At 49.3% G+C, this 20,359-nt stretch overlaps 2 protein-coding genes across 2 annotated transcripts; both read left to right on the top strand.

Moving 5' to 3' along the window:
• Positions 1 to 825: 825 nt before the first annotated feature.
• On the top strand, positions 826 to 10,888 carry LOC129694422 (uncharacterized). The gene is made up of 4 exons (XM_055631137.1): positions 826 to 950; positions 3,713 to 3,915; positions 7,058 to 7,461; positions 10,870 to 10,888. The coding sequence occupies exons 2-4, from the start codon at positions 3,736 to 3,738 to the stop codon at positions 10,886 to 10,888; spliced, it is 603 nt and encodes a 200-aa protein (XP_055487112.1). The 5' UTR covers positions 826 to 950; positions 3,713 to 3,735.
• On the top strand, positions 10,043 to 18,548 carry cunh6orf136 (chromosome unknown C6orf136 homolog). The gene is made up of 4 exons (XM_055631133.1): positions 10,043 to 10,958; positions 13,119 to 13,319; positions 14,998 to 15,067; positions 16,776 to 18,548. Exons 1-4 carry the CDS (start codon positions 10,906 to 10,908, stop codon positions 17,259 to 17,261), a joined length of 810 nt encoding a protein of 269 aa, XP_055487108.1. The 5' UTR covers positions 10,043 to 10,905; the 3' UTR covers positions 17,262 to 18,548.
• The last annotated feature ends 1,811 nt before the right edge of the window (positions 18,549 to 20,359 follow it).

Here is a 20,359-nt window from a genome sequence, read left to right as displayed (position 1 = left end):
GATCCCAGCTACTAAGACAGATGTGTACAGCAATTCGTTCTTCCCCCGCACAATTAAAGCATGGAATAATCTCCACCCAACTATAATAATAATAACAATACATTTTATTTATGGGCGCCTTTCAAGAGTCTCAAGGACACCTTACAAAAATTTAGCAGGTAGAGGAAAAACATGTAAGGGGAATGAAATAAATAGTAGAGACATGACTAGTACACAAAGTAAAGACAGAATTCAATACAAAAAACACAATATGAGGCAATTCAAGCACAGATGAAAAGGGAGGGGGACGTGGGGCTAAGGATAGGCAGAGGTGAAGAGATGGGTCTTGAGGCGGAACTGGAAGATGGTGAGGGACACGGAATTGTGGATCAGTTGGGGGAGGGAGTTCCAGAGCCTGGGAGCTGTCCTGGAGAAGGCACTGTCCCCAAAACCAAAGATCCTATATCTGCTTTAGGATCTTTGCCCAAAACTGCGGAGGTTGGACTTGTGGGTAACTATAGTTACCCAACCAGATGCAACTAAATTTAAAGTAGCTCTTTCTTCCCAATAACCCTTTCTGGCGTAAGCCCTCCCTCCACCACCTCCACAGTTTAAATTCCATTTGGAATATTTTGAAGGACCAAGAAACCAAGAACATAGACTACATTTCCCAGAATCCTCCGGCGCGAACGCGCAGGCGCACTGACCCGCCCCCTCCCTCAAACTCCACAACTGCGTCACAATCCCCTCCGGCGGACCAAGCCAATGGGCGCATCGCTTTCATCCCGAAGCCGATCCCGGCCAATGGGAGGGCACGTCTGATAAGGGGGGGGGGCCGCGGGGCGCATGCGCGGGTCGGGGTTCGCCGGTCGCCAAGGGCACGGAGACGGAGAGGAGGCGCCGCCGCCGCCGCGATTAGCACCGTCGTGGCGGCCAGTCCAGGCCGGGCTACGGGCTCCAGCCGCTCTCAGGTGAGTGACTTAACTGCGTGGCGGCGGCGGGATGGAGTCGATAGGGATCTTTGGTGAGGGAATAAGAAGGGAGGGAGGTTGCAGTGCAGCCGGCTCTCTGCGGGGGCGCTGCCGCTGGAGGACTTCCTGGGCTCAATGGTAGAAGTAGCTGCAGCAACAGCCAATATAGTCTCTGCTGATCATCCAGATCCTGCTTTACACACAACACAATACAATACAATACAATGTATTTGTCACTTGAACATCATAGAGGCTCAAATGAAATGTTGTTTCTGCAGTCGACGTTCTGGTGGCCGACTAGGAAAAGGGGAGATGCAGCGAGACCTGGGTGTCATGGTACACCAGTCATTGAAGGTAGGCATGCAGGTGCAGCAGGCAGTGAAGAAAGCGAATGGTATGTTAGCTTTCATAGCAAAAGGATTTGAGTATAGGAGCAGGGAGGTTCTACTGCAGTTGTAAAGGGTCTTGGTGAGACCACACCTGGAGTATTGCGTACAGTTTTGGTCTCCAAATCTGAGGAAGGACATTATTGCCATAGAGGGAGTGCAGAGAAGGTTCACCAGACTGATTCCTGGGATGTCAGGACTGTCTTATGAAGAAAGACTGGATAGACTTGGTTTATACTCTCTAGAATTTAGGAGATTGAGAGGGGATCTTATAGAAACTTACAAAATTCTTAAGGGGTTGGACAGGCTAGATGCAGGAAGATTGTTCCCGATGTTGGGCAAGTCCAGGACAAGGGGTCACAGCTTAAGGATAAGGGGGAAATCCTTTAAAACCGAGATGAGAAGAACTTTTTTCACACAGAGTGGTGAATCTCTGGAACTCTCTGCCACAGAGGGTAGTCAAGGCCAGTTGATTGGCTATATTTAAGAGGGAGTTAGATGTGGCCCTTGTGGCTAAAGGGATCAGAGGGTATGGAGAGAAGGCAGGTACGGGATACTGAGTGGATGATCAGCCATGATCATATTGAATGGCGGTGCAGGCTTGAATGGCCTACTCCTGCACCTATTTTCTATGTTTTCTATCTTCTGAATTTGTAGTCGGCAGGGCAGGAAATAGGAGGGATATCAGGGAATCCCTTGAGTCCATTACCCCTGACAGCTAAATCTAACTCTCCCTTGAAAACATCCAGAGAATTGGCCTCCCCACTGCAGAGAATTTCACAGATTCACAACTCTCTTGGGTGGAAAAGGTCTATCCTTTATTCTTAAACTCTGTGCCCCCCCCCCACCCCCGCCTGGTTCTGGACTCCCCCTAAACATCGGGGAACATTTTTCCTGCATCTAGCCTGCCCAATCCCTTAGGAATTTAATATGTTTCTATCCGATAACCTCTCATCCTTCTGTATTCCAGAGAATCCCCCCCCCCCCCCCATTCCATCCTTCTGAATTCCAGTGAATTCCTCCCCTTCATCATACATCATAAATTCCAGTGAATTCCCATCTCAATATGCTCAAAACGTGCCCCTTAATAATCTTATCTGTTTCAATAAGATCCCCTCTCATCCTTCTAAACTCCAGAGTATACAAGCCCAGCCGCTCCATTCTCTCAGCATATGACAGTCCCGCCATCCCGGGGATTAACCTTGTAACCCTACGCTGCACTCACTCAATAGCAAGGGTGGTTACACCAGTCTTTCAATGGTAGGAAAGGAAATAGACACAAAAAACTTGAGTAACTCAGCAGGACAGGCATCGTCTCTGGAGAGAAGGAATGGGTGACGTTTCGGGTCGAGACCCTTCTTCAGAAAGCTGGTTTCTTGGGCTTTTTTTGGGGTGTTGGAGATGGTGGTATTGTGTGTGTGTGTGTGTGTGTGTCTTCGAGAGGGTGAAAGGCCGAGACAGACTCTTAATTGAAGTAAATGGGATTCGCGTAATGGGATGAAAGGTTGGTGTGGATGTGGCAATCCTGTTTCTGTGCATCGCAACTGATCTTTATGGTATTTATGGGACTTTATATGTCACGTACCGAGGTACAGTAAAATTCATTTTTGTATACAGTACAGTATCACTAGACATAATCCCGCTGAGTTACTCCAGCATTTTGTATCTAGCACTATACATAAGCACTTGTATACATATTAGTTAGATAAGCATCTCGGATACAGTATAAATGTGCCACAGAGGGTTGTGGAGGCCAAGTCAGTGGATATTTTTAAAGGCAGAATAAGTCAAATTCTTGATTAGGACGGGTGTCGAGGGTTATGGGGAGAAGGCAGGAAAATGGTATAAGGAGGCAGAGAATGGTGGAGTAGACTCGATGGGCAGAATGGCCTAATTCTACTCCTATTCCTTGTGAAATGTATAGCAGCAGTACACTGAGACAGTATACAGAGTTTTCAAGAAGGAACTGCAGATGCTGGAAGATCGAAGGTACACAAAAATGCTGGAGAAACTCAGCGGGTACAGCAGCATCTATGGAGCGAAGGAAATAGGTGGCGTTTCGGGCCAAAACCCTTCTTCAGACTGATGGGGGATTGGGGGGAGAAGGAAGGAAAAAGGGAGGAGGTGACAGCTCGAGGGTTAAGGAAGGGGAGGAGGCAGCAAGGGCTAGCAAAATTGGGAGAATTCAATGTTCATGCCACCCGGACGCAAGCAACCCTGGCGGAATATGAGGTGCTGTTCCGGTTTGATGCCATTTTCAAGTCCCAGTTGTCGTCAGTACAGGGATCTTGATCTGACCGTTATTTGTAGATTTGAGGGTGTGTTTTTATTTTCTCCTGGGGCACTTGTGGTAACGGGGTTTGTGCCCCACAGCAGCGGTGGGAAGCGTGCATACATGCATGGCTGGCACGGTGAATTGCAAGCAGAGTGCATCCAGGGGACTGGCGATGCTCGGCCTCAGGCAATGGAAACCCAGCAGCATCAGTCTGACCAGGATCGGTGTGAATGACAGCGGCACTTGTTACAGCTACTACCACCCGATCAGGAAGCAGACCACGTCTTCATGCCGTCGAATGCAGGCAAGTTGCATGGTTAAAGTTTTTGGTTGCATAGATATAGTCATTGAGTATAAAGGTTGGGACATCATGCTGCAGTTAGTTCAGTTTAATTAACATAACAGGGGCCACAGTTTAAGAATAAGGCGTAAGCCATTTAGAACAGAGACAAGGAAACACTTTATCACACAGAGAGTTGTAAGTCTGTGGAATTCTCTGCCTCGGAGGGCGGTGGAGGCCAGTTCTCTGGATACTTTCAAGAGAGAGCTAGATAGGGCTCTTAAAGATAGCGGAATCAGGGGATATGGGGAGAAGGCAGGAACGGGGTACTGATTGGGGATGATCAGCCTTGATCACATTGAATGGCGTTGCTGGCTCGAAGGGCCGAATGGCCTCCTCCTGTACCTATTGTCTCCTATTGTTCCAAAAATGCTCAAGGAATGCTCCAAATGTGCCGCCCTTAATCTTATCAATTCAATCACTTTTAATCCTTTGCAGCGCACTGTGCATAGAAATGGACAAAGGTCAATATGTGCAGGAGGAGGCCATTCGGCCCTTCGAGCCAGCACAGCCATTCATTGTGATCATGGCTGATCATCCACAATCAGTAACCCGTGCCTGCCTTCTCCCCATATCCCTTGACTCCGCTAGCCCCTAGAGCTCTATCTAATTCTCTTTTAATTCAGCTGCAAATTGGCCTCTACTGCCTTCTGTGGCAGAGAATTCCACAAATTCTTAACTCTCTGGGTGAAAGAGTCTTTTCTCATCGCATTTTTAAATGGCCTCCCCTTTATTCTTAGACTGTGGCCCCTGGTTCTGGACTCCCCCCAACATTGGGAACATTTTTCCTGCATCTAGCTTGTTCAGTCCTTTTATAATTGTATACGTTTCTATAAGATATCCTCTCATCCTTCTAAATTCCAGTGAAGCAAAGACTTTCAGATCTTTTCTCACATGACAGTCCCACCATCCCGGGGATTAACCTTGTGAACCTACGCTGCACTGCCTCAATCACAAGGATGTCCTTCCTCAAATTAGGAGACCAAAACTGCACACAATATTTCAGATGTGGTCTCACCAGGGCCTTGTACAACTGCACAAGGACCTATACTCAAATCCTCCCATTATGAAGGCCAACATGCCATTAGCTTTCACTGCCTGCAGTCACTTCAGCCGCCATGGAGTAATATTAAAACTGAGCCTTTAATTGACCTATGGGACAGTTCCAATTTTCCATTAAACTGTTAGCAGAGGAAGGATTGAAATCAGCAGTTCATCACGAGGGGGACATTAATGTGTGTGACTCATGCTTCTGAAAGGGTCCGTCACGCAGTAGACCAGTTGTGAGTGCTCCCTGCCATTCGCCCAGTTAATTTGATCCCTGGTGCAAGGGGCAGCATGGTGGAGTTGCCCCAGCGTCCCGGGTTCCATCCTGACTGCGGGTGCAGAGTTTGCACGTTCTCCTATTAAATCTTTGCCCTCTCACCATAAAGTTACTGTGGCATGGGCACAGTGGTGCAGCAGGTGGAGCTGCTGCCTCACCGAGCAAGCCATCCAGCTTTGAGCTTTCCCTCAGGTGCTGTCTGTGTGGAGTTTGCACCTTCTCCCTGTGTGCGCGTGGATTTCCTCCGGGGGCCTTCTGTTTCAATAGACATTAGGTGCAGGAGGAGGCCATTCGGCCCGTCGAGCCAGCACCGCCATTCACAGTGATCATGGCTGATCATCCACAGTCAGTACCCTGCTCCTGCCTTCTCCCCATATCCCTATCTTTATCTAGCTCTCTCTTGAAAGCATCCAGATAATTGTCCACTACTACCTACTGAGGCAGAGAATTCCACAGATTCACAACTCTCTGTTCTAAATGGCCTACCCCTTATTCTTAAACTGTGGCCCCTGGTTCTGGACTCCCCCAACATCGGGAACATGTTTCCTGCCTCTAGCGTGTCCAATCCCTTAATAATCTTATATGTTTCAATAAGATCCCCCCCTCACCCTTCTAAACTCCAGAGTGTACAAGTCCAGCTGCTCCATTCTCTCAACATATGACAGTCCCGCCATCCTGGGAATTAAACTTGTGAACCGACGCTGCACGCCATCAATAGCAAGAATGTCCTTCCTCAAATTTGGAGACCACATCCCAAAGACGTGCGAGTTTGCAGGTTAATTGGCCCTCTGTAAAATTGCACCTCCTGTGTATGGAGTGGAGGCAAAAGTGAAATAACATAGAACCAGTGTGGACAGGTGATCAATGGTCAGCATGGACTCATTGGGCTAAAGGACCTGTTTCCATGCTGTGTCTTTAAACTCTATGCTATTCAATTCAATGCAATTCCCTCTAGGCATTGACATTTCCACCCTATGCCAGCATAACACAGCAAACTAGTTTAGTTTAGCGATACGGCGCAGAATCAGGCCCTGCGACCCACCAAGTCCCGCGCTGACCAGCGATCCCCGCACACTAATACTACCCGACACGCACTGGGGACAATTTACATTTATACCAAGCCGATTAACCTGCAAACCAGCATGTCTTTGGAGGGTGGAAGGAAACCACGTGGTCACGGGGAGAGCATACAAACTCCGTACAGACAAGCACCCTTAGGAACGAAAACTGCTCAAAACTTGCACAGTGGCGCAGCGGTAGAGTTGCTGCCTTACAGCGAATGCAGCGCCGGAGACCCGGGTTCCATTCCGACTACGGGTGCTGTCTGTACGGAGTTTGCACGTTCGCCCCGCGGCCTGCGTGGGTTTTCTCCGAGATCTACGGTTTCCTCCCACACTCCAAAGACGTACAGCTTTGTAGGTTAAATGTTAAAGAAGGAAATGCAGATGCTGGAAAATCGAAGGTAGCCAAAAATGCTGGAGAAACTCAGCGGGTGTGGCAGCATCTATGGAGCGAAGGAAATAGCGGCCTGAAACGTTGCCCATTTCCTTCGCTCCATAGATGCTGCCGCACCCGCTGAGTTTCTCCAGCATTGTAGGTTAATTGGCCTGGTAAATGTAAAAATTGTCCCCAGTTGGTATAGGATGGTGTTAATGTGCGGGGATCGCTGGTTGGTGCAGACCAGGTGGGCCAAAAGGGCCTGTTTCCGCACTGTATCTCTAAACTAAGCTAAACTATTTTTGTTTTGCCATGACTGAAGACGATCTCTCTTTCTCCCCTCAGAGGTTGGAGGTGTGCCGCGGTGGGTTCTCTCGGCACATCAGCACCACCTCGTGGACGACTCCTGTTCGCGTGTGGCACCAGAACAGAAGTCAGATCGGTGCGGAGACTTGTGGGGCAGCTGGCCGTGACCTGGACCTCGTGGCCCACCGCTTCCAACTGCCTCCAAATGGTTCATTGCACGACGCCTGCGCCCTGGGCACACACCCGGCTGACGTGCCCCTCCAGTGCCTCGTCTATGTCCCGGAGCAGATCAGCGTGCAGGTGGTGGTGCGGGGGGACCGTGGCAGGGAGCTGCTGGAGAGGCCCTGTGTGGGTGTGGAGCACTCGCTGGCCTCCAGGATAGAGAGCCTGCCCCGGGAGCTGGAGGAGTGGCTGGGGGCCGAGCAGGCCAGCGCGCTTCTGCTGTCTGCTTCCACTACCTGCAACCACCTGCAACCTCCGGGAACCGCACGGAAACCTTGGGTGGGGCCCAAAGTCTCCATTCAGGTTTCCTAAGTGGGACAGGGGCTTTATAGTCTTAAAAGGAGTAGAATTAGGCCATTCGTCCCATCAAGTCTACTCCACCATTCAATCATGGCTCCCTCCCTCCTCCTCAATCGTGGCGCAGCGGTAGAGTTGCTGCCTCACTGTGCCCGAGACACTGCTTCGGGTGCTGTCTGTACGGAGTTTGTCTGTTCTCCCCGTGACCTTGTGGGTTTTCAACCGGTTTCCTCCCACACTCCAAAGACGGACAAGTTTGTAGGTTAATTGGCTTTGGTAAAATTGTAAATTGTCCCAAGTGTGTAGGACGCTAGTGTACGGGGTGATCACTGATCCCACTTACTCGGTCGAGTAAGGCTGAAGGTCCTATTTCCACGCTGTATGTCGTACGTAAAGCTACAGTGAAAGGTACAGTGGAAACGTTTTGTTTGTGTGCTATCCTGTCCACCAAAATACTCTACACAATTACAATCAAACCAGACGCGGGACAAAGGGAATAACGTTTAGTGTAAGATAATTCTAAGGTCTACATTGTGGTAGATGGGAGATCGGAACTGCTCTCTCGCTGGTGAGAGGACGGTTCAGTTGCTTGATAACAACTGCGGGGGGGGAGTGGGGGGGGGGGAAGAAACTGCCCCTGAATTTGGAGGTGTGCGTTTTCACACTTGTATCTCTTGCCTGATGGGAGAGGGGAGAGGAGGGAGTGATTGGGCTGAGACTGGTCCATGATTATGCTGCTGGCCTTGGCGAGGCAGCGTGAGGTGCAGATGGAGAATGGTTTGCGTAATGGTCTGGGCTACATCCACAATTCTCTGCAATTTCTTGCGGTCTTGGATGGAGCTGTTCCCAAACTGTGCTGTGATGCATCCCGATAGAGGCACTAGGGGGGACAAGAAGTTTGTTCACATTTATTGTCACATGCAACAATTAAGGTACAGTGATATTTGAATTACCATACAAGTAAAAAAGAACACAATACACAATAATTTTAACGTAAACATTTTTGTCTACCTGCGAGAAGGACTGATTGTGAGAGGTTTCTGCGCTGTAAGTCAGTGGCTAAGTGGCAACTTGCTTGCTTTAGCATCTTCAATAACCTTGAAAATCCTCAATACATTTTATTGCAATGCATCTTTTGAAGTGAGGATAGACACAAAATGTTGGAGTAACTCAGCGGGACAGGCACCATCTCTGGAGAGAAGGAATGGGTGACGTTTCGGGTCGAGACCCTTATTCCTCCTCCTCATAGGCTCCAAAGCCACACTCGGCAAAATCAATAACCCCACTCTAACCATCGACGGCACCACTGTCTCCCCATCTCCCCAGGCCCGCAACCTTGGCGTGATCTTTGATTCCACCCTCTCCCTTGTCATTAAAGGGATAATGTCATTATCACATGTCAATTCCACCCGCCATGTCATTAAAACCTCCTTCTTTCATCTCCGCAACATCGCCAAACTCAGACCCTCTCTCACACCTCCCGCTGCTGAAAGACTCATCCATGCCTCCATCTCCTCCCGACTGGACTACTGCAACTCACTTCTCCTTGGCATCAGCTCCACCTACATCAACCGACACCAACTGGTCCAGAACGCAGCCGCCCGACTCATCACCCACACCAAATCCTGGCATCACATCACTCCAGTCCTTAAACAACTTCACTGGCTTCCCATCTCCCACCAGATCAACTACAAAATCCTGATCCTCACCTACAAAGCCCTCCACCATCTGCCCCCCACCCCCCATATCTCACTGACCTCCTCTCCCCCTACCAACCCTCACGGTCCCTCAGATCCACATCAGCCGGTCTCCTCTCCATCCACAAGTCCAGCCTCCGCAGTTTCGGGGACAGAGCCTTCTCCAGGGCAGCTCCCAGGCTCTGGAACTCCCTCCCCCAACTGATCCGCAATTCCGTGTCTCTCACCATCTTCCAGTCCCGCCTCAAGACCCATCTCTTCACCTCTGCCTATCCTTAGCCCCACGTCCCCCTCCCTTTTCATCTGTGCTTGAATTGCCTCATATTGTGTTTTGTATTGAATTCTGTCTTTACTTTGTGTACTAGTCATGTCTCTACTATTTATTTCATTCCCCTTACATGTTTTTCCTCTACCTGCTAAATTTTTGTAAGGTGTCCTTGAGACTCTTGAAAGGCGCCCATAAATAAAATGTATTATTATTATTCAGACTGATGTCAGGGGAGTGAGAAGTATATAGATAAGGAGGCGTAAGGTGTGAAAACAGGACAAAGGGAATGGAGATCAAGGAATTATGTAGAATAGATCCTTGTTAGTTGGGAGAAGGTCACAACAAAGCAAACAGATAAAATGTAGTCGGAGACAATAAGACTGGTCGGAGACTGGGAAGGGAGGGGGATGGAGACAGCGGGAAAGCAAGGGTTACTTGAAGTTAGTGAAGTCAATGTTTTTGAAGTGAGGTCTCTATTTAAGTGTAAGAAAACTTTAGACTTTAGATACAGCGCAGACACAGGCCCTTCGACCCGCCGAGTCCACACCGACCAGTGAAAAGACTAGGCTTGTATTCACTGGAGTTTAGAAGGATGAGGGAGGATCTTATAGAAACATATAAAATTATAAAAGGACTGGACAAGCTAGATGCAGGAAAAATGTTCCCAATCTTGGGTGAGTCCAGAACCAGGGGCCACAGTCTTAGAATAAAGGGGAAGTCATTTAAGACTGAGGTGGGAAAAAACTTTTTCACCCAGAGAGTTGTGAATTTGTGGAATTCCCTGCCACAGAGGGCAGTGGAGGCCAAAGCACTGGATGGATTTAAGAGAGAGTTAGATAGAGCTCTAGGGGCTAGTGGAGTCAAGGGATATGGGGAGAAGGCAGGCACGGGTTATTGATAGGGGATGATCAGCCATGATCACAATGAATGGCGGTGCTGGCTCGAAGGGCCGAATGGTCTCCTCCTGCACCTATTTTCTATGTTTCTCTGATCGCCCCACACACTAACACTATCCTACACCCCAAGGACAATTTACAATTTTAACCAAAGCCAATTAACCTACAAACCTGTACGTCTCTGGAGTGTAGGAGGAAGCCGGAGCTCCCGGAGAAAACCCACACGGGTCACGGGAAGAACGTGCAAACTCCGTACCCGTAGTCAGGATTGAACCTGGGCCTCTGGTTCTGTGAGGCAGCAACTCCACCGTGAGCAGAACTGGTCGTGCACGTCAGTGGCTGAGTGGCAAGTTTCTTTCTTTGACATCATTGGAGACACAGGATGGTTGACGTTTCAAGGGTGGGGACCCTTCTTCAGACTCCATTTATTAACCATATAGTGACCATTGTTCTTCTCTCTCGTGCTTCCAGCTGCCCAATTTCTTCCTGAAGCCTCACGATTATGAAATGTACTCCCGCAACGTGGAATTCATCAGTGCGTTCCCTCGCATCAACATACGGTGAGTTCCTGCCTCTTGGTTCACTGTTTTACAGTCACACAGTGATACAGTAAAGCCAGCACAGTCCAATCAAGGATAGTCCGAGGGTCATCGAAGAGGTAGATAGCAGTTTAGCGCTGCTCTGTGGTTGTGGTGGGATGGTTCAGTCACCTGGTAACAGCTGGGAAGAAACTGTCTCTGAATCTGGACAGCATCTCCAGAGATTCTGTCTGATCCCCTGAGTTACTCAAGCCATTTATGTCTATCTTGTCCTCGTACTTATACCAACTTAATTCGCCAAGTATGTTTGGCAACATAGGAGGAATTTGATTTGCCATACAGTCATATAGAAACATAGAAAATAGGTGCAATACAAAGAAGTGGAGGCTTGCAGTCATGCTGGCCTTCACACCAACAGAAGTAGTGATGTCTCTCTGTGCTACAGTGTATACATGAGTAAACATTCATTGTAACGTTTGTCGGCACTGGGCTTATATTCATAGAAACATAGAAAATAGGTGCAGGAGTAGGCCATTCAGCCCTTCAAGCCTGCACCGCCATTCGATATGATCATGGCTGATCATCCAACTCAGTATCCCATCCCTGCCTTCTCTCCATGCCCCCTGATCCCTTTAGCCACAAGGGCCACATCTAACTCCCTCTTAAATATAGCCAATGAACTGTGGCCTCAACTACCTTCTGTGGCAGAGAATTCCACAGATTCACCAGTCTCTGTGTAAAAAATGATTTTCTCATCTCGGACCTAAAATACTTCCCTCTTATCCTTAAACTGTGTGACCCCTTGTTCTGGACTTCCCCAACATCGGGAACAATCTTCCTGCATCTAGCCTGACCAACCCCTTAAGAATTTTGTAAGTTTCTATAAGATTACCCCCTCAATCTTCTGAATTCTATGACTGTACTCGGTTTAATCCAGCATCTGCAGTTCCGTCCTACACGTTGCAATGTGCAATTATACTCTTGAGAAGTGTAGACTGGTGTGTGTGAGTAAAAGACAGAAAAAGGAAATGGTGAAGAAATGAAATAAGTGAGGAGGGAGAGCAGGAAGGAGTTTATTTAATCGCTACAAGGAGATGACTTTTTATGTTCTAGATCGTCATTCACCCATACCTGAAACTTTTAATTTTCACGATACTGTACTGTAGCACCACATGACTCCAAAAAATCATTAAATGGGGACCAACTCATTAAGAACTGGTCTTGTTTGTCTATTTGGAGGAGTCTCATTTCTTCCGTTTCAGTCTTAGTTGTACAGGGTCTTGGTGAGACCACACCTGGAGTATGGCGTACAGTTTTGGTCTCCGAATCTGAGGAAAGACATTCTTGCCATAGAGGGAGTACAGAGAAAGTTCACCAGACTGATTCCTGGGATGTCTGGACTTTCATATGAAGAAAGACTGGATAAACTCGGCTTGTACTCGCTAGAATTTAGAAGATTGAGGGGGTATCTTATAGAAACGTACAACATTCTTAAGTGGTTGGACAGGCTAGATGCAGGAAGATTGTTCCCGATGTTGGGAAGTCCAGAACAAGGGGTCACAGTTTAAGGATAAGGAGGAAATCTTTTAGGACCGAGATGAGGAAAACATTTTTCACACAGAGAGTGGTGAATCTGTGGAATTCTCTGCCGCAGAAGGTAGTTGAGGCCACAGTTCATTGGCTATATTTAAGAGGGAGTTAGATGTGGCCCTAGTAGCTAAAGGGATCAGGGGGTATGGAGAGAAGGTAGGGATAGGATACTGAGTTGGATGATCAGCCATGATCATATTGAATGGCGGTGCAGGCTCGAAGGGCCGAATGGCCTACTCCTGCACCTATTGTCTATGTTTCTATGTTTCCAAATGTGCTGTATCCAGCATATTACTGATCCACATTTTGAATGTTGGTATGTTAGCATTTTTCCAAAATTTAAGTATGAGTTTTTTTGCTATTATTAACCCTCTTTTTCCTTTTTCTCTAAAAAAAAAAGGAAGTTGTACAGAGTATGTAATATGTTAATATAATGTTGGGAACCTGTGAAAAGGTACCACTGTATTGTACTTCTAATAAATACAATTAAAAATAAAAAATACTCTGTGAGAAGTGAAGTGAATGTGATGAAATGATGCATTTCTCCTCTGAGGTTTTCTGAATAGCCAAATCTTTTTTAAACCCATGCAGGGGCCGTTACATCTACCGGCTACTGGTGACGTTGACTCGGTTCATTGCGTGGAATTACTGTACCGACCTCCACATGGAGGTGATAAAGATGACACAGCATCCTGAGGACTGGACGGTCCAGGTTCGCTGGCGGGTGACAGGAATCCCCCTCCATGTACTGATGCTGAAGTTTTACAAGAAGGACAAGACTGAACTATACAGGTGAGGAGAGCCCATCGAGTTATATAGTGATACAGTGTGGAAACAGGCCCTTCAGCCCACCCAGTTACACAGTGATACAGTGTGGAAACGGGCCCTTCAACCCATCCAGTTACACAGTGATACAGTGTGGAAACGGGCCCTTCAACCCATCCAGTTACACAGTGATACAGTGTGGAAACAGGCCCTTCAGCCCATCCAGTTACACAGTGATACAGTGTGGAAACGGGCCCTTCAACCCATCCAGTTACACAGTGATACAGTGTGGAAACAAGCCCTTCAGCCCATCGAGTGTCAGTGATACAGTGTGGAAACAGGCCCTTCAGCCCACCCAGTTACAGTGTGTTACAGTGTGGAAACAAGCCCTTCAACCCAACTTGCCCACTAGTCCCACCTGCCCACGTTTGGTCCATATCCCTCCAAACCTGTCCTATTCATGTTTAAGAAGGAACTGCAGATGCTGGAAAATCGAACGTACACAAAAATGCTGGAGAAACTCAGCGGGTACAGAAGCATCTATGGAGCGAAGGAAATAGGCAACGTTTCGGCTGAACCCCTTCTTCAGACCTATTCATGTACCTGTCCAACTCTTTCTTAAATGTTGGGATAGTCCCTCCCTCAAATGTTAGGATAGTCCCTTTCTCCAGGAAAGATTGGAAAGACTGGGCTTTTATTCACTAGAGTTTAGAAGGATGAGGGGGAATCTTATAGAAACATATAAAATTATGAAAGTACTGGACAAGCTAGATGCAGGAAAAATGTTCCCAATGTCAGGGGAGTCCAGAACCAGGGGCCACAGTCTAAGAATAAAGGGGAGGCGATTTACGACTGAGATGAGAAAAAACTTTTTCACCCAGAGAGTTGTGAATTCTCCACCACAGAAGGCAGTGGAGGCCAATTCACTGGATGAATTATATGAGTTAGATAGAGCTCTTAGGGCTAGCGGTATCAAGGAATATGGGGAGATGGCAGGCACGGGTTATTGATTGTGGACAATCAGCCATGATCACTATGAATGGCAGTGCTGGCTCAAAGGGCCGAATGGCCTACTCTTGCACCTATTTTCCATGTTTCTATGATAGGTGACGTTTTGGGTCAGGAACCTTAATCAGGCTCTGTTAGTGTGAAGAAGGATCCCGACCTGAAACATCACCTATCCATGTTCTCCAGAGATGCTACCTGAGCCGCTGAGTTACACCAGTACTCTGTGTCATATCATTTGCCTTCTACAATTTCAAGGATACCCAGGTCCCTGAGAACATAACACTTCCCAATCTCTCAGCGTATTACAATGCCCTCCGTAATGTTTGGGACAAAGACCCATCATTTATTTATTTGCCTCTGTACCCCACAACCTCACCCCTGCACCTATTTTCTATGTTTCTATGACCAGCGATCCCCGCATGTTAACACAATCCATCGCACATTCAGGGGCATTTACATTTATACCAAGCCAATTAACCGACAAACCTGTGCGTCTTTAGAGTGCGGGAGGAAACCGGAGCACCCGGAGAAAACCCACGCAGTTCAGGGGGGAGAAAGTACAAACTGCGTACAGACAGCACCCGTGGTCAGGATCGAACCCGTGTCTGTGGGGCAGCAACTCTACTGCTGTGCTGCCCACATGCTCTGCGCCTTGCCCGGTAGCTTCATTGTGTCATTATTTTTCTGCCTCTCCCAGAACCTATGATGCATATTCAATATTTTACCTGGGGACGGATGGACTGGTTCACCGACACCGAGTCAGCAAGGTGAGTCCGAGCAACATTTAGCCGCGATTCCCTCCAGCACTGCTGCAAGTGTTCCACCTTCTCGTCAGAATCGAGAGTTTACATTTCTGCCCAGCCACACTCGTACAGAAACAAGGACCTGCGGAATGTAAAGAACCTCCTTTGGAGCTTCAGGGTGGCACAGCTGTAGAGTTGCTGCCATAAGGGGCTGTCCCACCAGCATGCCCTCCGTAATGTTTGGGACAGCGCGACCTAACGTGGTCGCTTGAGCCGTACGGCCTCGCGGGGCCGGTCCCACTTCGATCGCCGGAGCCGTCTGGAGTTGTGCGGAGCTGGTCCCAACATTGCGCGGGGCTCCAAAAAACTGGCCGTGTTCAAAAATTCCGCGCGGCAACGGCCTGCCGGCCCGCAGCTGCCTCGACGCCGTACGCCACGTGTGAACTTCCCGCGGACTTCGCTCGAACCTCACGTCACTCACTCGACCTCCGTGAGGCCCCGCTTCCGGTTTGGTCGCGCTTGCCGCATGCAGGTCGCATGCTCGTGGGACAGGCCCTTTACAGCGCCAGAGACCCGCGTTCGTTCCTGACTACGGGTGCTGTCTGTGTATAGAGTTTCTACATTCTCCCCGTGACCTGCGTGGGTTTTCTCCGAGATCTTCGGTTCCCTCCAAAGCTCCAAAGACGTACAGGTTTGTAGGTTAATTGGCTTTGGAAAATGTTTTAAATTGTCCCGTGTGTGTGGGTGGGTGAGTGTGTGAGAGATCGCTGGTCAGCGTGGACTCGGTGGGCCGAAGGGCCTGTTTCCACGCTGTGTCTCTAAACTAAATTAAACAAACAGCTTTTCACCGTGCCTCTACACCTGACAAAAATGATCCCACACAACCAGAACCTACCACCCTCACACAGAGAGAGGGCAGTGCTGAACTACTATCTACCTCTTCGGTGACCATTGCACTATTCTTGATCGGTCTTTGCCGACTTCACCTAGCACTAAACGTTATTCCCTTATCATGTATCTAGTACACTCCAAATGGCTCGATTGTAATCATGTATAGTCTTTCTGCTGACTGGTTAGCTCGCAACAAAAGCTTTTCACTGTACCTCGATACACGTGACAATAAACAAAACTGAACTGAACTACACTAAGTTTAGTTTGGGGATACAGCGCGGAAACACCAAGTGAGATCCCCGCACACTTGCCCTATGTTATACACCTTGGGGATTATTATATGCATACACCAAGCCAATTAACCTACAAACCTGTATGTCTTTGGAGTGCCGAAGATCTCGCAGAAAACCCACAGGGAGAACGTACAAACTCCGTACAGACAGCACCCGTAGTCGGGTTCGAAGCTGGTGCTGCTGCAGTAACTCTACCGCTGCGCGTGCACACACACGCGCATGCACGCGAGCACACACACACACAGACACACAGACACACAGACACACACACACACGCACACGCACACGCACACACACACACACACACACACACACAGACGCACACACACGCACACACACAGACGCACACACACTAGACACACACACAGACACAGACAGACAGACACACACAGACACAGACACACACACACACACACACACACACACACACACACACACACACACACACACACACACACACAGACACACACACACACACACACACCATGGTGATCTGAAGCTAACCTTGCTGGGTCTGTTATAACGTGTTACTTCCCCTCTGTCGGCAGATGGTTCCCACGCAGCCGCCCACTGCCAAGGTGAAGCGACTGTTGATCGGAGCGCTGGTGGCCCTGGGACTGGAGGAACACCGACCGGCCCTCAACCCTCCTCTTCACTCAGTCCGCCGACAAAGGGGGGCAGAAACACTGCTGAGTGCCACCACCCCCACTGGGGTAGGGAAGGTGAAGGGTGCTGTCCCCCCCCCCCCCCCCCCCCCCCCCCCCCCCCCCCCCCTCCAGCTGGTACCGCACCCGGTACCCCGACACCTCGCAAACTCCAGGCTTCCTCCGACGCTCACCACTCCCGGCCCTTCCGTCCACGTGGCATCTGTACGCCACGTCAGGGGATCTCGCCGCGAGGCGTGCAAGAGCACGTTATACAGACAGATACCGTTGTATTATATTGTGCACTGGTTTACGTTTCTGCCTGGGGTCAGGCAGCATCTGGGAGATCGTGGATGGGCCACGTTACGGTTGGACTCGAGACCAGCCTGAAGGTGGGTCCTGATGTGAAACGTCACCTATCCCCTGTCCCCCGGGGATGCTGCCTGACCCGCTGAGTACCTCCAGCGACAATAGCGACAAGATGCTGGAGTAACTCAGCGGGTCAGGCAGCATCTCCATCTCGGGACGACAGGAAAAGGTGACGTTTCGGCTCTTCAGTTACTCCAGCGCTTTCTGTGTTTTTTTTGTGTAATCCAGCTTCTGCAGTTCCTTGTTTCCACCATAAGCTCCACTGATGTTTATGTTCAAAGGACGGCACCTCCACCCGTTCTGCATTTGCTCAGCACCAGGCTGGATAATCTGCCCATGTATCACCCCTGGTATTCCATGTTCTACTAATGGTAACTCTATCCTTGTGTGCCCTGGACTTGGATGGATCGGGTAGCTTAGATACTCTCAACCAGAAACAAGTACTATACAGGTGCTATAGTTTCTACCCACACTCCAAACACACGCAGGTTTGTAGGTTCATTGTAAATTGCCCCTAGTGTGTGTGTGTGTGTGTATGTGTAGGATAGTGTTAATGTGCAGAGATCGCTGGTCGGCGCGGACTGGGTGGGCCCGACGGGCCTGTTACTGCGCTGTACCTCTAAACTAAACTAAACTCTAAGGCTGGTGAAAACCAAAGAGACTTGTTGGTTTGTAGGTTAATTGGCTTCCGTTTAAAAATAAATGGTCCTCGTGAGAACACAAAATGCTGGAGTGACTCAGCGGGACAGGCAGCATCTCTGGAGAGCAAGAATGGGCAACGTTTCGGGTCGGGACCCTTCTTCAGAATGTCCCTAGTGTGTAGGATAGATCTAGTGTACGGGTGATCACTGGACCTGTTTCACATCCCAGTGTGATTCCTGTATTGTGTCCCGATGTTGGGATTCCTGTTTCACATCCCAATGCCATTCCTGTATCGCCCCCCTATGTGAGGATTCCTGTTTCACATCCCAATGCCATTCCTGTATCACCTCCCAAAGCCGCAGTCCTGCATTGTTGGTGATATTCATGAATGATTGCACTGGCCTTCAACACTAGACCTGCTCAGAAGCCCAAAGCTGTCTCTCATGGTGAATAATGCTTCACAGGCTCAATATTGACGCGAGGAGGAAAGCTGAAACTCTTGCCACTTCTGCTTGTTTGCCTCTTTTGAGAAGTGCTTTGCGTTCTGCGTGGATGCATGTTTCATTGTGTACAGATTGTATAAGCAGCTCCATAATTTGACTATGTACATAGTTCTAATATATATATTTAAAAAAAGCCCTGTGAATAAAATCAATACCAAGCCTCGGACATCTTGTTGACCATTTTTTTTGGTTGGTAGAGTTGAGTCTTGTCGTGTGTAAGGATTTTTAGACATATACCACTGGATGGAAGCAGGCCCTTTAGCCCACCGAGTCAATAGATAATAGGTTCAGGACTGGGCATTCGGCCCTTCGAGCCAACACCTCCATTCACTGGGATCATGGTTGATCATCCCCAATCAGTACCCCGTTCCTGCCTTCTCCCCATATCCCCGGACTCCACTATCTTTAAGAGCCCTACCCAGCTCTCTCTTGAAAGTATCCAGAGAACCGACCTCCACCGCCCTCTGAGGCAGAGAATTCCACAGACTCACCACACTCTGTGAGAAAAAGTGTTTCCTCATCTCTGTTCTAAATGGCTTGCCTCTTATTCTTAAACTGTGGCCTCTGGTTCTGGACTCCCCCAACATCGGGAACATGTTTCCTGCCTCTAGCGTGTCCAAACCCTTAATAATCTTATGTTTCAATAAGATCTCCTCTCATCCTCCTAAACTCCAGAGTGTACAAGCCCAGCCGCTCCATTCTCTCAGCATATGACAGTCCCGCCATCCTGGGAATTAACCTGGTGAACCTACGCTGCACTCCCTCAATAGCAAGAATTCCTTCCTCAAATCAGGGGACCATCGATTACTCCTCCGCATGAGTGGACACAAAGTGCTGGAGTAACTCAGTGGGTCAGGCAGCATCTGTGGAGAACATGGGCTGGTGATGTTTCTGGTCGGGACCCTTCAGACTGTAGGGAGGGGAGGGAGGAGTGAAGAAAGGAAAGCTGGGAGAGGGGAGGGAGGACAAAGTGGGGGCAGGTAATAGGCAGACACAGGTGAAGGGGATTTGGTGTAAGAAGGAACTGCAGATGCTGGTTTAAACCAAAGTGTAAAATGACTTACTGCACACACAAGTCTTTTACTGTAACTATTTATTTAGGTAACTGTTTATCACTATGCTGTAGCTGTCCGTGGTCATCACTGGAGCTAGAGAGCGAGCTAGAGGTGGGGACACTACAATTATACTGGAGACAATGGGGAGTGGTTAGTAATACGGGAGGTCACTATGGTTAAAGGAACATGCACTGATCTACATCCTTCCTCTTGGAAACAAAAGCGTGGCAGGTACTATACAGAGTGACCACGGCTCCTACGCTACGAACACCAACCGCACCGGCAACAGTACAATACTATGCGAGCTCCCCGTAGCGGACAGGCGGCCTGACCAGCCGGCCAGAGCGGGTGCGTAAGCCGCCCTCCTCCTCATCGTCAGGAACAGAAGGGACGGCAGCCGGGGGATGGGCAGGGGAGGCGGGCGGAGGAGAATGCGGGGCTGCGGGTGGAGAAAGAGGCTTGGCAGGGGAGGGAGGTTTTGCGGGCGATGCTGGCTTGACAGGCGAGGCAGGGGAACGGGCGGACAGTTGTGAAGGTAGGGTGCGTGGCATGCGAGGTGTAGACGGGGCAGCGGGAGGTCGAGAAGAAATGGGAGGGTGAGAAGGATCCGCGGGAGGCGGAGCGGGCTCATTCACAAGGAGCAGGTGCTGGCGGGAGCGACGGTAGATAGCCCCCTCGTAGTCGACGAAGTAGGAGCGCGGAGAACCGGCGTCGCCGACTACGACGGCCAGGCGGTAGTGGCCAGTGGGGGACTGCATCCGGACAACCTGCCCCGGGAACAGACGTGGAAGTAGCCGGGCGGATTTGTCGAAGGAGCGCTTCTGGGTGTCCTGTTTTTTGGCAATGCGCTCAGTGACAGTGGCAGGATTTTGTACTGAGGGCTTGAGGGACTGCTGGGAGACCGGCAGGGGAGGTCTGG

This window comes from Leucoraja erinacea, unplaced genomic scaffold (assembly GCF_028641065.1).
Source record: "Leucoraja erinacea ecotype New England unplaced genomic scaffold, Leri_hhj_1 Leri_65S, whole genome shotgun sequence".
In the NCBI taxonomy this organism is placed as follows: Eukaryota; Metazoa; Chordata; class Chondrichthyes; order Rajiformes; family Rajidae; genus Leucoraja; species Leucoraja erinaceus.
The sequence above is the reverse complement of the archived record's forward strand: the minus strand, read 5'-3'. Positions and strand labels throughout refer to the sequence as shown.

Coding starts and splice junctions, on each gene's coding strand:
- LOC129694422 (XM_055631137.1), top strand. CDS start 3,736: ATGGCTGGCACGGTGAATTGCAAGCAGAGTGCATCCAGGGGACTGGCG. Junction 3,916..7,057: donor CTTCATGCCGTCGAATGCAG/GCAAGTTGCATG, acceptor TTCTCCCCTCAG/AGGTTGGAGGTGTGCCGCGG.
- cunh6orf136 (XM_055631133.1), top strand. CDS start 10,906: ATGTACTCCCGCAACGTGGAATTCATCAGTGCGTTCCCTCGCATCAAC. Junction 10,959..13,118: donor TTCCCTCGCATCAACATACG/GTGAGTTCCTGC, acceptor AAACCCATGCAG/GGGCCGTTACATCTACCGGC. Junction 15,068..16,775: donor ACCGACACCGAGTCAGCAAG/GTGAGTCCGAGC, acceptor CTCTGTCGGCAG/ATGGTTCCCACGCAGCCGCC.